This window comes from Xiphophorus maculatus, chromosome 19 (assembly GCF_002775205.1).
Source record: "Xiphophorus maculatus strain JP 163 A chromosome 19, X_maculatus-5.0-male, whole genome shotgun sequence".
Classification (NCBI taxonomy): domain Eukaryota; kingdom Metazoa; phylum Chordata; class Actinopteri; order Cyprinodontiformes; family Poeciliidae; genus Xiphophorus; species Xiphophorus maculatus.
This window is the reverse complement of record NC_036461.1, coordinates 5386629-5401288: the sequence shown is the minus strand read 5'-3', so window position 1 is coordinate 5401288 and position 14660 is coordinate 5386629. Positions and strand designations below refer to the sequence as shown.

At 36.5% G+C, this 14660-nt stretch overlaps 1 protein-coding gene across 2 annotated transcripts in view; it reads left to right on the top strand.

Moving 5' to 3' along the window:
- The first annotated feature begins 9255 nt into the window (after positions 1–9255).
- prkch (protein kinase C eta) overlaps positions 9256–14660 on the top strand; it is a 39702-nt gene continuing 34297 nt past the window's right edge. The window contains exon 1 of one of the 2 annotated variants that reach the window (XM_005801097.3): positions 9256–10056. In XM_005801097.3, coding sequence (XP_005801154.1) covers positions 9706–10056 — 351 coding nt within the window. In that variant the 5' untranslated portion in view covers positions 9256–9705. The remainder of the gene's footprint in view (positions 10057–14660) is intronic. The other variant, XM_023353338.1, reaches the window with a different exon arrangement.

Below are 14660 nucleotides of genomic sequence, written 5' to 3'. Positions count from 1 at the left end.
GGTTGCTACGGTAACCGCCAACTGACAAGACCAATGCAACAGCGCTGACCCTTGGCACGTGACGTCACTCTCTTCGAAACTCTGCCCGCTCCTGTAAAGCCTTTCAAAAAAACTCGCATGTGGTGGCCTAGTATCGCTTTTATAAAGTTGATTTCGCAGCAAAAACGGTCACAGGATGCTGCGCGGTCGGCTGCAGAGAAAGGTACGGGTGAAAACCAAACTTGTAATTTTATTTTATAACTTTGAATGAGGTAAGATGCGGCGGCGATGGATACCAGCCGTTAGTCATAATGACTGTCAGTCCTCAGTGTAACCGCGGATTTGCAGCGAACACTATTTACAAGGTAAGAAGAGTAACGTTCAGAATATATTTTATAAATAAGTATGACTAGGAAGATATGAAATACCGCATTATGGAGGAGGTATGCGTCTAACCACTAGTAACCATGGAAACAGTGCCCCGCCGTCATGTAGCCTAGCATGTATGGAAAAAACTGGTTAGCATCTCGTCTTCTGTGCGTGTTTAAGGCAGCTCCAGTGTAAGGGGAACCGCAGTTTATGACGTAGTTACATAAATCATGTGGTGTGAATTCAGACAAAGTTGGTAATTTGATCAACACGTCAGGACGGAGGAGGTATGGGTCAGTTTCTTTGCTAGCTGTTTCAAGCTTCTGTAAATACCGCCGTCTGTGAGCCCCAACCAAGTGAGTTACACTCAAAGAGAAATTAGCTCGACTCGAAGAAGTAGAAACCATGAATAAACTGACAAAAACAACTTCAGTTGCTCTATTCAATACTCCCGATCTTCATTTCCGACGTCCATCATGGCGGTTAGAATGACTGAGTGACGTAGTTGCAAAGGGTCAAAATGCTAATAAATGTATGGAGAATTTTTTTTTTATATAAACAAACTAAATGGATTTGAAGAATAAATAAACAAATTTTGACAAACTTCACATTTATAATATAAACAAAATGGAACCATAATAAATGGCTTCTGAATCTTTTTCCACCTACAATGTGGCCTTTGACATAGTGTCAGAGCGTCTTTAAATACTAACTAAATAAGTTAGGGTATTTAAAATTAAGAGCTTAAAATTTATTAAATTTGAAAGATAAATGAAAGTTGGCCTTAGATACTTTAATTGCAGATCTCAAATTTTGTGATGGCACAAACATTTTATTTCATATAGTTTATTTTTCTCGTGGGACATTTTTTTTAAGGAAATTTGAGTCGCAGGCAGATGACATCATTGCGTTCTGTGACTTGAGGCGGTTGAAGCTAACACTTACTAGCTGCTAACTACCCTTGCTAGCCAGCTTTTTTTTTCAATGTATTGCCAATTGGTTGGGCAATGTTCATCTTTGCCACTGGCTCTCTTCTGTTGCCAAAATATCCAATGCTACATTCATTCTGTGCAAAAAAAAGAAGGCGCTACTACTACATAAAATATTAAATTTTCTTTTGTACATTTCTGTTGTGATATAGGTTTTAAATTTTATTCTTAATGGTCCTAAAAAGGTCTTAAATTATTATTATTATTACATTTCCCTTTGGTATTAATGAAGTATTTTTGAATTTGAACTGAATTTGAATTGAATTTGATTTGGTGAAACCTGCAGAGACCCTGTCTGACCTGTACAATTTTATTGGAAAAAAAATAAAAATCTTGAAATGGTTTTGAAGTTATTTACTTTGATCCTTATTTTTCATCACATATACAAGGCATTTTAACAAGAGTATTTAGACCGTTTTTTTCTTTTTTTTTACATAGACTGTACATTGTAAAATCATTTTTAGCACAAGATTACCACCTAGTGTCTGACTGTGACAGCACTCCTTATCTTTGTCATTTTTTTCTTTGGGTATAAAACTCAGAACAAGTTTGAACCAAATAGACGTCAAAGCTCTGAAAACCAGTGCTTTTTGTGTTGGAAGGCTGAATGTTGAACCCAGTTCAGAGCTGTTTTTATGGGGGCCTGGAGTGGTCAGAGTCCTCCGCTCAGGGTGGGAGTGTTTTTGTTTAGTTAAACCGGCTCACAAGGCTGGGCTGGGCCCACGTCCAGCAGTATGACAACACCATCTCCCAGGGTAAAAGGAAGGAATGAAGCAGGGAAACGATGGTGGGCTGAAATTAAGACCCTGCTGGCAGCCTTGGCTTCTTCTGTTGGTTTAAGAGGTGTTGGCTGCGTGCTTTAAAAAATGTTTTTTGTTGATTGAAGTCAGAACAGTGGTCACTTATGATATGTTGTCCGATTGTTGACCTTTTGACATACAGTTTGCTGGCCTTTCATTTGTGAAGAAAAGAAAAGGTGGTAAAAAGCATTACTTCTTCCTGTTTGGGTTTAATGCTGCCAGTTACCTGGGAAGTGGGAACTCTGAGCTGGATTTGACGTCAGACTAGGGGAATTTATTGTATCGTTTATCATGGTAAATTTCTGAAGAGTTTTGATTTGTCGTTTTCACAATAAATTCCAATTAATCTGTTAATTATTATTATTAATAATAATAATTTGTTGTTAATAAAATCCACTTTTAATTTGTTCGGTTTAGAGTTGCAGGAGTTGCATGTGACATTGATATTAGACAGACTTTTGCATGTGTGTCTTGTAAAATCAACATTTTTCCACTACATCTTACTACCGTTGACGATAGGAGCGGCCATATTGAAACACAAAGTCCGCCTTAAAGTCATAACTGGGGTAGTCGGAATTGCTCCCAGTTTCCCAGTGGGAAATCTGACTTTGGAGGACATTCTAGTTGATTTTTCCGATTGGAAAACTGGGAGCAAGTCTGACTACCTCTAGTTACAACTTGTTAGGTGGACTTCATGTTTCAATATGGCCGCTCCTCGCGTCAACAGTAGTAAGAAACTTTGATTTTACAAGACACAATCAATGTTACATGTAGGGCCTGCAACTCTAAACTGAACAAACTCAAAGTGGTGTTTGTTTATGGAAAGTGAAGTTTAAAAGTATGTTCATAAGAGCTACTGGAAATAATGTTGAAATTCTGACTTCTTAAATATAAAAATCCAAAAAGTCATTACCTCGGGTCTGAGTGGCATCAAACCCAGCTCTGAGTTAGCTGAGATGCTAGCACCAGCATCTCGGTTCTGAATGTCAGAAACTGCAGCAGCAGCGAGAAAATCACACACATCTGCTTTCAGTTTAATCCTCTCCAACAGGCGTTCCTGCCTTAAAGGTGCTTCAGGGGTCTTTTCACGTCAGCTTTTTAATGGCGACTGGCATGATGAGTGGTTCTCCCTGTTAGTCACAGTTTGGACCACAACTCCACAAACACCGTCCACATACGTGAGTGTCATCGCTGATGAAGTGCTCTGCGTTTCATTTTCAGTTTTTCCGTCTGTTGTCTCTGTTCACCTTCGCTCCACGCTGCTGTTCTGCTTTGAATCCATTTCTACGCTCCATCAGTAAACATGCTCGCTGTGTCACAGTAACGGCATTCCTCACTCTGAGGACTCTTTCTGAAACTCCAGATGCTTTTGTTGTTCAACATTGTACCTTATTTCCACTCAGATTTCCTAATGCTTTGCATGAAATAATGCTGGGAAAAGCCCATAAATTAGGAGATTTCAGAGTTATTGTAAGTAAATAAAGCATGAAGGAAATGTAAAACAGATTCACTCATCTTCAGAGGAAATGTAAGCTGTGTAATTGCATATCTTCATGTTTTCCTGTCTTAAAGTGTGTAAAACATATGGTTCTAAACCACAAAATGCACCATAGCGTTGTGAAAAGTATTTTCCACTTACACATTTCTTCACAAAAAACACGATATCTTGTCAGGTATTCTTGGACTAGTTTCTAATTCAAATATCTTAGTACACTTGAAATAAGACAATATTACAAGTAACTTTTCAGCAAAATATAGGAGATTGTTTTAAGTCAATTCCTTAATATTAATAAAATATAACAACACTTATAACAAGACATATTTCTCAGGTTATAAGTGGTACAATCTGACAAGTATTTTTGTCAGAAAATACTTATGAATCAATATTCAATAATTACTAACTTGAAGAATTATGTATAAGCCTAGTCTTATTTTAAGTGTACTGAGATATTTGCATTAGAAGCTAAACAAAAACTACTTGGTAAGATTTAGTGTTTTTGCAGTGTGAGCCTGGTTCTGGTGGAAGTTGAAAGGGAGGTCTTCCTTTCCACTGTCCCCACGTGCATTATCAAGACGACACTGTAAAAAGCACATCTTAGCAAGTATTTTTGTCTAGTTTCCAGTGCAAATATATTCTTAGGCTTGAAATAAGACAAAACTAACTTATAAGTAACTTTTCAACAAGATATGAGCTTATTTTAACTCAATAATTCCTTAGTATTAATAAAAGTACTAGTTGGCAGATTATCTCACAAATAAGACTTTTTCCCATGTTATCACTGAAATCTGTCAATGGAACTAGAACGTTTTTATTGATATTAAGGATTTAAAAAAAAAAAACAAGCTCCTATATTTTGCTGAATAGTTACTTATAAGTTAGTTTTCTTCTTGTTTGCACTATAACTAGACCAAAAATACTTGGTAAGGTTTTGTGTGTTTGGAGTTTGTTTGATAAAACAACCTGGGAAAGTTTTCAGGGTGGGAGGATTCACAGTAAATCTTCCACATTTCTCTATCATTCAGCTCTTCTGATGCCCTTATTAAAACATTCACAGTAGTTTTTGGGTAAATAAGGTTGTATTAGTTGAGACTGAGATGTGTGGTGTACAGTTTTTGTTTTATGCTTGTGATTTGCGTTGGTGGGGGTGGGGGTCAGCTTGTGTCTGTGGAAACCCATCAGCCCTGGGCTGAGCCCTTAATGCAGCCCTGACGCCTTTCTGGCGCAGGGGCCACGCTGCCTCACATCTGGAGCCAATTACCCCATGAGGCTGTGTCAGAGTCCCCCCCGTTGTCTCACCAAACACCCACTACCCGCTGCTCCTCCGTCCAAACCAGCTCTGACCACTTTGACAGGCACATTCCTCCACACTGCGCTGTATTCTTGTTGGTGTTTCTTTTTCTTCTCTGCCCTGAACATAATCCACACTGACCATGTTGTCCTCTAAGCTGAGGCAAGACGTGTTTATTTGTCTCTTTCTGCGTCAAGCTGGAAGAAATTCTGACCCATCCACTCAGCTACGTTCACACTGCAGAACGAATTGATAAAAATTTATTTATTCATTTATTTTTTGGCGTGGTCAAATATATGCGACTTGTGGGATTTCCAGTGCAAACTGCAGACGGCCAGAAAGTGTCCCGCATGCGCAGTAGAGGGCGCAATAATGTGACGCATAAAGAGCCAATCTGTTGTGATCTGTTTGTTTCGTTTAAATGGTTTCCCACCTTAACTCCTGTTTTTCTGCGGTCCAGAATTGGCACTAAACACCTTTGGTGAATAAAGTACATTCAGGTTGAGCTGTGATTTATGGAGTCCCTCCATTTTCACACACGTCTGGGCTCCACAGACGTGTGTGTGTTCGGTTTAGGCCTCCATTGCCTCACCTGAGGGGACTTTGGGGTCTTGTAACTGGACTGTGGGTTGGTGGGGGAAGCCCTGCAGCTCAGCCCAGTGACTGATGGGAGTAATTGAGTTTGTGGCGGTGCAGGCGCAGAGGTTGGGGGTGTATACTGGCCCCGCAGGATTTCTCTCACCGGGGTCAAAGGAGATGGGAACGAGCCTCGCCGTATCTGGGTTGTAGTCCACTCCCTGGCTTGGCACCAATGCTATGCTTCATTAGCTGCAGCTACAGGGTGCAGCTGGGCCGGCAGCCAGAGATGCGAGCTGTTCTGGGTTAGACCGACATAAACAGGACCAGAACCAAATGTGGAAACTCTGCAGGTGGCTGAAATTAAGCTGTACAAAGAGAGCCAAACTGTGGGCAGCTTGTGGTGGTGAGTGGTGTGGATGTGACATGAAATCTTTATGTTTTCACATCTGTGTGTTCAATGTTGGGTAGTAACTAGTTACATTTACTCAGTTACATTTACTTGAGTAAATCTTTGGAAAAAATTTACTTTTAGCAGTATTTTTATAATGCTGCATGTTTTACTTTTACTAACAGGTGGATAGAGTCGGCGAAAGATTTACTGAAGCAAAAGTAGCACTACTTCAACATATTTTTACTCAAGTAAAAGTAAAAAGTAGCCAAGAAATTACTCAAGTAAGAGTGAAAACGTATTTGGTAGAAAGTCTACTCTAATACTAAGTAGCTGATCAAGTTATCAAGCATTTAATATTTAAAAATTACATAATCAGATGGACCAAAATATAAAGTTAGGTGGAAATTTTGATATTTTAAGGACAAAAATGACAATAATTCATATAAGTAGCAAAAAATAACAATATATTTTTTTCCAAATCAGTTTCTTTCAATAGAAAACTTAAGAAACTTGAACAAAAACTGCAGGTCTGTGTCTGTTAAAGTTTTGGTTAAAACTTATTTATTTTTCATTCAGTGGGTCGAAAATCCAGAAATTTTACTCAAGTAAGAGCAGAAATAGTTAATAAAATTACTCAAGTAAAAATGTTAAGTACAGGGTAGTAGAAATACTCCTAAAAGTACTTTAGAAAGTTACTCAAGTAAATATAATAGTTACTACTGCTATTACTTGAGTAACTTTATTAGGAAGTATCGTTACTCTTGACTAAAATGTCTGGAATAGATAAATCAATCGAATAACGTCAACTAAGTTAGTAATAGATTAATTGCTAACTGGAAAATAAAGACTCAAAAAAGACACAGAGCAATAATTTAGCCAAAATTGTGTGTGTGTGTGTATATATATATATATATATATATATATATATATATATATATATATATATATATATATACGTATATACCTCAAGTGTCAGTTTTAGCTTCTTCTAGTTCAGATTCACTAAATGAATGCTATCGTACTGCATTTTCAGCAATAAATTTATTTCTCATTTTAAAAAGAGGTTAAATTATAAATTTATTGTATTTATTTTATTGAATGATTTTAAAAAGACTTAAATGCTCAATTAGTCTGTAGAATGTGAAGATTAATCGTCAGAATAATTGATTGTTAGAAAACTGATGTTCAGAGATGCTTTCCATCCAATCTGATGGAGCTTCAGCTGTTTTGTAAATAAGAATAAGCAAAACTTTCCGTTTCTAAAGCTGGTAGAGAGAGATGTGAACGCATTTATGTTTACACTTTGAGCCTGAAAAGAGTTGGCTATGAATCAGGACAGGGTGAAAAAGGCCAAGAAGCCACTAAAGCTTCTGACAGAAGAAAAACAACATGACAGAGAGGATGTAAAACATGTCGTTTTTTTCCCAGGTAGTTTTATTGTGAATGTGCCGTAAACAACAGGAGGGAAAGGGTGAAAGATGAGGAGAATGTGGATGAATGAGGCGGTCTTTTTCTGCCCTCTGCTGGACATTTTTAATCAAAGACAGAAACTTTTACGACCTTTCCTTTGGAGACCAGATAATACCCGGAAAGACTGTAAACAAAAACATGTTTGGTTCTACCGTAGCGCAAACTTTAAGAGTCTTTTATAATAATCTGACCTGTTTGATAGTGGTGAGTTTATTCACAAGCGAGCTGCGATGCGCCATCTTTGTCACGGCGACCTTCGCCCCTCTGTAAGGTCACGTCTGAGAGGTTGTTTACAAGGCAGTCTGGATCCAAGGGATGTGCACAAAGTGGGAGCCCCGCGCTTTATTCACAACAGCTGGAGCAGAGGGAGGGGAGGTGCTGGCATTTGGCAGAGAGGGGTGAAAGGTCAAGTCTAACACCAATAAAGTGGAGACTTTGATCGTGGCGTTTATGGATGGAGGAGGCACGGCGCCGTCAGGGAGGAGGGAGTGGAGTTTGAAGAAAAAAAAGTATGGAAAATATAAGAATAAAGTATTCTTTTTTTAAGATTTATCTACCTTCAAGAAAAGATGAGCAGAAATCTGAAATACAAACATATCAGATTAATAAACTCATCTGAGTGGAGCGGTGAAACATTTCTGCTTCATGCAATAAAACTTTGATTTATTCAAATTATCACGACTTCTTCAACATTTATCAGACATTATTCATCTTAGATAGGATTCATTGTTCAACACTCAATAATTAAATCAGGTTATCATTTAGAGATGATTATACCTGTTGTTGTCTTATCATAAAACATAAACAACATGTCATTATTTTTGCATTAATTATGTTGTTTCAAATAGATTAGAAACATTTAGCTTTTTAAATGGTTTTTCTGCATACAATAATTGCTAATTTTTCTAAAGCAGCATTTAATGGACCTTTACTGCCACCTACTGGACAAAAACGTTGTTATATTGTCAGCGGGTTACGGTGGTTTTTCATCAAAGGAAAATGTCTCAATAAAATAAAATTAAACACATTTCTTCTGAAATGAACTAACATTATAGATAATGTGGTGTTTCTCCACAACATAAATAAGTCAATTAAAGGAATGAGTGTCGAAAAATAAAATAAGACATTTCCTTTTAAAATTACAATAAAAACAATTCTGATGCTCTTTACATGTTGCTTGCTTTTTTGACATTAGGAAGACAGAAAGAGGGAAAGGAAAAAATAGAAATGATTTTTAAAAAATATCTTAATGAGATCAGAAAGAAACATTTCCATAAACAGAGTTAAAAACGAACCTCCCATCTGTCACAGAACACAACATGGTTAAAACAACACTTAGAAAAACTCAGTCAGATTATTCATAATAGAAAAAAACAAAACAGAAACTCAGCTTTTACTCTATATGTTACCATCAATGTGAACATTGTGTAAACCTTTTCCTACTTCTTTTTCTACTATTATAAATTTAAAATTTTGTTTTATTAAAAAAAATAATTTCTACTCAGTCAGTAGCTTCTTTGTTGTACAGCTTGTTCAGAATTAATAAATAAATAAGAAAGTAAAAAAAAGTAAAAGGAAAAAAAAATAATATATTAAAAGATAAAAAAGAAAGATAAGAAAATAGTAAATAAGAGAGAAAAATATATCTTTATTCCAAGACAAAATGTAGTCCACATAATTTAAAAATAAAACAAATCATTTGTTGTACACCTATACAGAAAAGGTTTTTTTAAAAAGAAAAAAGTTACTATATAGGAAAATAAGTTTTAAAAAATTAAGAAAAAGTAAGTACAAGAAAAAAAAGAACAAAAGTTAAAAAGCAAGAAAATTAAAGAAGTAATAGAAAAATGTGGCTTCATTTCTAAACCAAAATTAGTCCGTAATATTTAAAAAATAAAGTTAGACAAAAGTAAAAATGTAAGAAATTACCACGTAGTTCCAGCAGATGTCCAGCAGAGGTCAGGCTTTCCCCGAACACCAAGCCGCAGGTGAATTTCCCCACCTTTCGGGCCAGGAGAACGGTGATGCATCATGGTCGGTGTAGTCCGACCCGCCTCTGCGTGAGTAAAACTACAAGCCTGACCATGTGACAGAGTAAAGCCTGTGTGTTTTGTCTTGTGTGCGTTTGCGTGTCTGTCAGAAATTATGCGGAACTCGCAGGTCCTGTCAGCGCTGCAGCTTCCTATTTACTGAAAGGTTGACAGACAGCCTGCACAGAATGACTCCCAACAGTCACCGGCTTTCACCATGACGTGGTTTTCTTTTTTTCTTTCTGTGACACCCCTAAAAAATCTATTTTTGTTTTAAATGCTTTTTGTAAACTTCCGAGCGGTTTTAAAATGAAGTTTAACGGATACCTGAAGCTGCGGATCGGCGAGGCGCTTGACCTCAAACCGACCACCGCCTCAACGCGCCACACCGTCATCTTCAACAAGGCCCCCCAGACGCTGGACCCCTACATAGTGGTGAAGGTGGACGACTACAAGGTGGGACAGACACACACCAAGCAGAAGACCAACATGCCCACGTACAACGAGGAGTTCTCCCTCAACGTCAACGACGGCAAGCAGATCGAGCTGGCGGTCTTCCATGACACCCCGATCGGATATGATGACTTTGTGGCCAACTGCACCATCCAGTTCGAGGACATGATCAAAACATCCAACACAGGAGAGACCTTCGAGGGATGGGTGAGTGCAAACATCTGGCAGGTTCAAAGACTTCCCGTGAGGTCAGAAACTGCAATTAAGTTCGCAATAAATGTCATTTAGCCAGGAAAATAATAGGTTCAACGAATCTTTATTATACAGAAATATCAATCAATTAGAGTGGAGTCGATGATACAGTCCGGTCTGGTTGTATAACAGTTTAAATCAGGAATGATCCATGAAAGAAAGTTCAGAAAAGTGTTGAGTTTGCAGTTCACTGTAAAAGCACAAAATCTTACCAAGTATTGTTGGTCTAATTTCAAATTCAAATAACTTACAACACTTAAAATAGGACAAAACTAACTTTTCAGCAAGACATAAGTGGTAGTTTATGAAGAAAATAATTCATTTGTTCATTCATTTGTAAAGTACTAGTTCCACTTGTAACAAGAAACTTTTTCCACATGTGAAATAATCTGCAAGTAGAGCTAATATTTTTTCATATTAAGGAATTATTTACTTAAAATAAGCTAAAAAAGTTACTTGAAAGTTCATTTTGTTTGAGCATGCATGTGGGGACAGTGGAAATGAAGAACTTCTCTTCAACTTCCACCAAAACCAGGCTCACACTGTAAAATCATAAAATCTTACCAAGTGTTTTTGTCTAATTTCTGGTGGAAATATATTACTACACTTAAAATAAGACAAAACTAACTTACAAGTATCTTTTTAGCAAACTATAGGAGCTTGTTTCAAGTAAATAGTTCCTTAATATTGATTAAAAAGTGCTTATTATTTCACTAATAACAAGACATTCTTTATGTTATAATTGAAATAATATGCCAGCGTTAGTACTTTTTATATACATTAAGGAATTATTGACTTAAAACTTGCTCTTATGTCTTGCTGAAAAGTTACTTGCAAGTTAGTTTTATTTTATTTCAAGTGTATCAAGATATTTGCAGTAGAAACGTGACCAAAAATACTTGGATATAGTTATATAAGTTTGTTTTAAGTCAATAATTCCTTAATATTGACAAAAAAATACTAGTTCCTTTAGCAGATTATTTAAGTATAACATGGGGAAATGTCTTTTTATAAATGAAATATTCTTCCAGTGGAACTAGTATTTTTTAAATCAATATTAATGAATTATTGACTTAAACAAGCCTCTATATCGTGCTGAAAAGTTACTTGCAAGTTAGTTTTATTTTATTTCAAGTGTATCAAGATTTTTGCACTAGAAACTAGACTTGGTAAGATTCTGTGTTTTTAGTAGTGAAGACAGAAAAACATGAAACCCTGGTTCAGAGGAACTTTCTGCTGAAAAGAGAAGAAGAAATAAGAGCAGCAATAACTCCATTACTGTGAGAAACTTTAGCTCAACAAGGAGGTTTGTATTTGTTGATGCAGTGAAATAAGAAGATAACTGAACAGTTTTAAATGAGTATCAGTTTATTAAAAAACCTTGGTAGTACAGCAGTCAACCCTGTCTTTACACCACTGAGCAGCTTTTTGCATGTTTCCACTGGTTCCAAAAACCAGTGGAAACTCTTTTAGCTTGGATTCCTCATTGCCATCACCCTAATCTTCAGCTCCATCCAGTGATTCTTCTATCAAGATTCAAGCCAGGACTGTGATGCTGCAAAACATAAATATCACTTCCAGTCTGAGAAAACATGTCTTAACACATGTTTGTTGACATATTTGTGTAATTATAGGAAAAACTGAGAGAGCATGAAATTATTGGCAGGAAATAAACAATCATAATGTTCATTTGAGGCCATTTTTACGTGATATAACAGTAATGGTAGAGCCAGACAATATGGCTGAAAACGTATCGCCACATAAGCGTTTCAAATCAGTCGATATTGATAAATATAGATTAGTTTTTTAGTTTTAAATATCTGAAATGCTTCCAAATTGTTGGCGTGACCTTTGCTGTTTTATCCACAATTTCCACAGTTTTTTTATTCTCACGCAGTTATGAGGCAGAACTTTAAACTGCTACTTCGCCAGTTACCCAACAGGTTGTTGCTAGGTAACCAAAGAGTGAGAGAGTTGCTAGGTAACCAAAGAGTGAGAGAGTCGGTTGATGCCACAACCCTGCTTAGGTGGCCTAGAAATCAATGAACTTTTATTTCTAACTAATATGTCACATTAGAACTGGAAGACATTTTTAATATCCAAAATAAATAAACAAAACAACCAAAATGATAAATAAAATAGATACTGAAGTCTTTGTAAACAAAAATTGTCTGTCAGAAAATGGGCTTGTTGAGACCAAAACCTGATTAAAGACATTTGGTAGAAAATCAGAGAGATAATCATACAAATGGAAATTATTGAGCTCATTTTAATTTCACATTCGATTAATTGATTTATTCATACATGAAAAAACCTCAAACCAAAGGAAGTCTGATTAAACTAATTATTTTTTTCATCACTTTGGAGGTTTTTCTGGTTTTATCTTCCAGTCTGATTTACTTCATGGAAACTTTACCTCATTTTGACCTACTAAACATGTTTGTCCCCAGAAACTTAAACACTGAAAAACTTTTAAAGACTTGTGATGTAAAATATTTAAAACTATCTAGACTCACAGAACACTGCAAAAACAAAATCTTACCAAGTATTTTTGGTCTAGTTTCTAGTGCAAATGTTATAGTTTTGCCTTATTTTAAAAGTACTAAATTATAAGTAACTTTTCATGAAGAAATAATAGATTGTTTTTAGTAAATAATTTCTTAATATTGATTGACAAGTACTAGTTTCACTTGCAGATCATTTCAATTAACAGACATTTTTCCCTTATTTTTAGTGAAATAATCTGCCACTGAAATTAGTACGTTTGAATCAATATTAAGCAATTATTATTATTATATTAAGCAAGTTTCTATATCTTTCAAAAAGATAAAAAGTTGATAGTAAGTTAGTTTTGTCTTATTTCAACTGAGATATTTGCACTAGAAACTAGACCAAAATATTTGATGAGATTTTGCAATGGAAATTTGAGACAGACTCCTGATTGGAGGGTTGAATGAGTCTGTGACATCAGATGCTCGCCTATTAATCAGACCAAGACAGAGAAGTTCACAGACTAAATGACCGTAAACTAGTTTGGTTGATAATAATCAGCTGCTAGCTCCTATAATTAGCAACATTTCTTGAGCAGCAAAGCTTAGCATAGCTTTGTTTTTCCTCCATTGCATGTTTAGAGATCTTTCTCCTGAGAAATGCAAACCAACTTCTGCGAAAAGTTCACGTTTAAGTAAAACGTATCAGTTCCCTGTTTTCATTTTTTTACACACTGGAGTTTACACTAAAGAAGTAACAAACAGAGCAACATTTGCAGCTAAGCTTTTTGAGTAAAAAACTCCTAGTGGTGCTTAAACTGGACATAAAAAAGGCATGTCTTTGTTTTATTTGGCGTTTTTAGGAAGAATTAAACAAATCTCAGTCAGATCAGACAGAGAAAGTATTGCATTGGTGCTAATATTGTGGAATATTGCAGTGACAACATCGGCTGTCATTCAGAGTTTCTCATCATTCTGATGCATCCAACACTCTCTGTGACCTTTAGTGATTTGCTATGTTGACAACTTGACAGCTACAACCAGCAGTAACCATCGTAGGCGAGCAGCTTTTTACCCTCCATCAGGAAACTGGGACCCTGATCTTGATGTTACTGTTGAACACTGATAGGATGATGTTATTTTTCCTATACGTTGTGCAAAAAAACCTAACTGAAGCTGCAAAAACACAAACATTTACTGCTAAGATAATGCTTCAAGTCCAAAATTGTGTGTAATTATTTCATCGGACAGGGTTTGTATGTTCCCCTGCTTGAAGCTACTTTAGGGCAGATCTGAGAGCTTAAAAGATGAGCTTTACTACATGTCCCACTGAGAAACACAACAGGTCTGCACTGTCCCCGGCGTCTCTGAAAGAAGGATTCATTAACTAACATTTAAACTCCTTACAGGACACATCTCCTCTTCGTCTCAGGCCATCGCTCGGGCGCCTCGTGTTTCCATTTATTGGCTTACAGGCTTTGACTGCTATAGACAGTGAATACAGTGAGAAACCACACATGATGGCCCATGTGGTGAAACTTTAGCTCTACTTAAGCGTGGCAAAGTGCATCAGCGCGCACGTGGTCCAGACCTGCAGCAGCCCCCCTCACCCTGAGGCTGCACACAAATCCTTGCTTCTTAGATAAACCGGTTTGGATTAACACAGCGGTGTCAAACTCATTTTTGTTTTGGGCAAAATCAAGATCATGAAGGCTCTTAAAGGGCCTGTTGTGCCAGGATGTATTGATAAAACCTGTTCACAAACTGTTAAAATATCAATGAATTCTTAAAATTAAATATTATTATTGAACATCTTTTCAGTCCCTCTAGGATTTTGTGGTTCTTTTTGGGCCTTTTTTTTGCAATAAAAATCAAAGTGTTTGTGGTAGTGATTTGGAAATATTTGCGCTTATTTATGATGATGAATATGACTTTTTTTTTTGTTACCCCTCCAGGGGGTCTTTTGTGGGCTCTAGTGTCTCTTAAGTAACAGTAGGCTGACAGGAAATAGGGAAGGAGAGGGGGGAAGACATGCGGCAAATGTCGTTGGGTCCGGGAGTCGAACCTGCG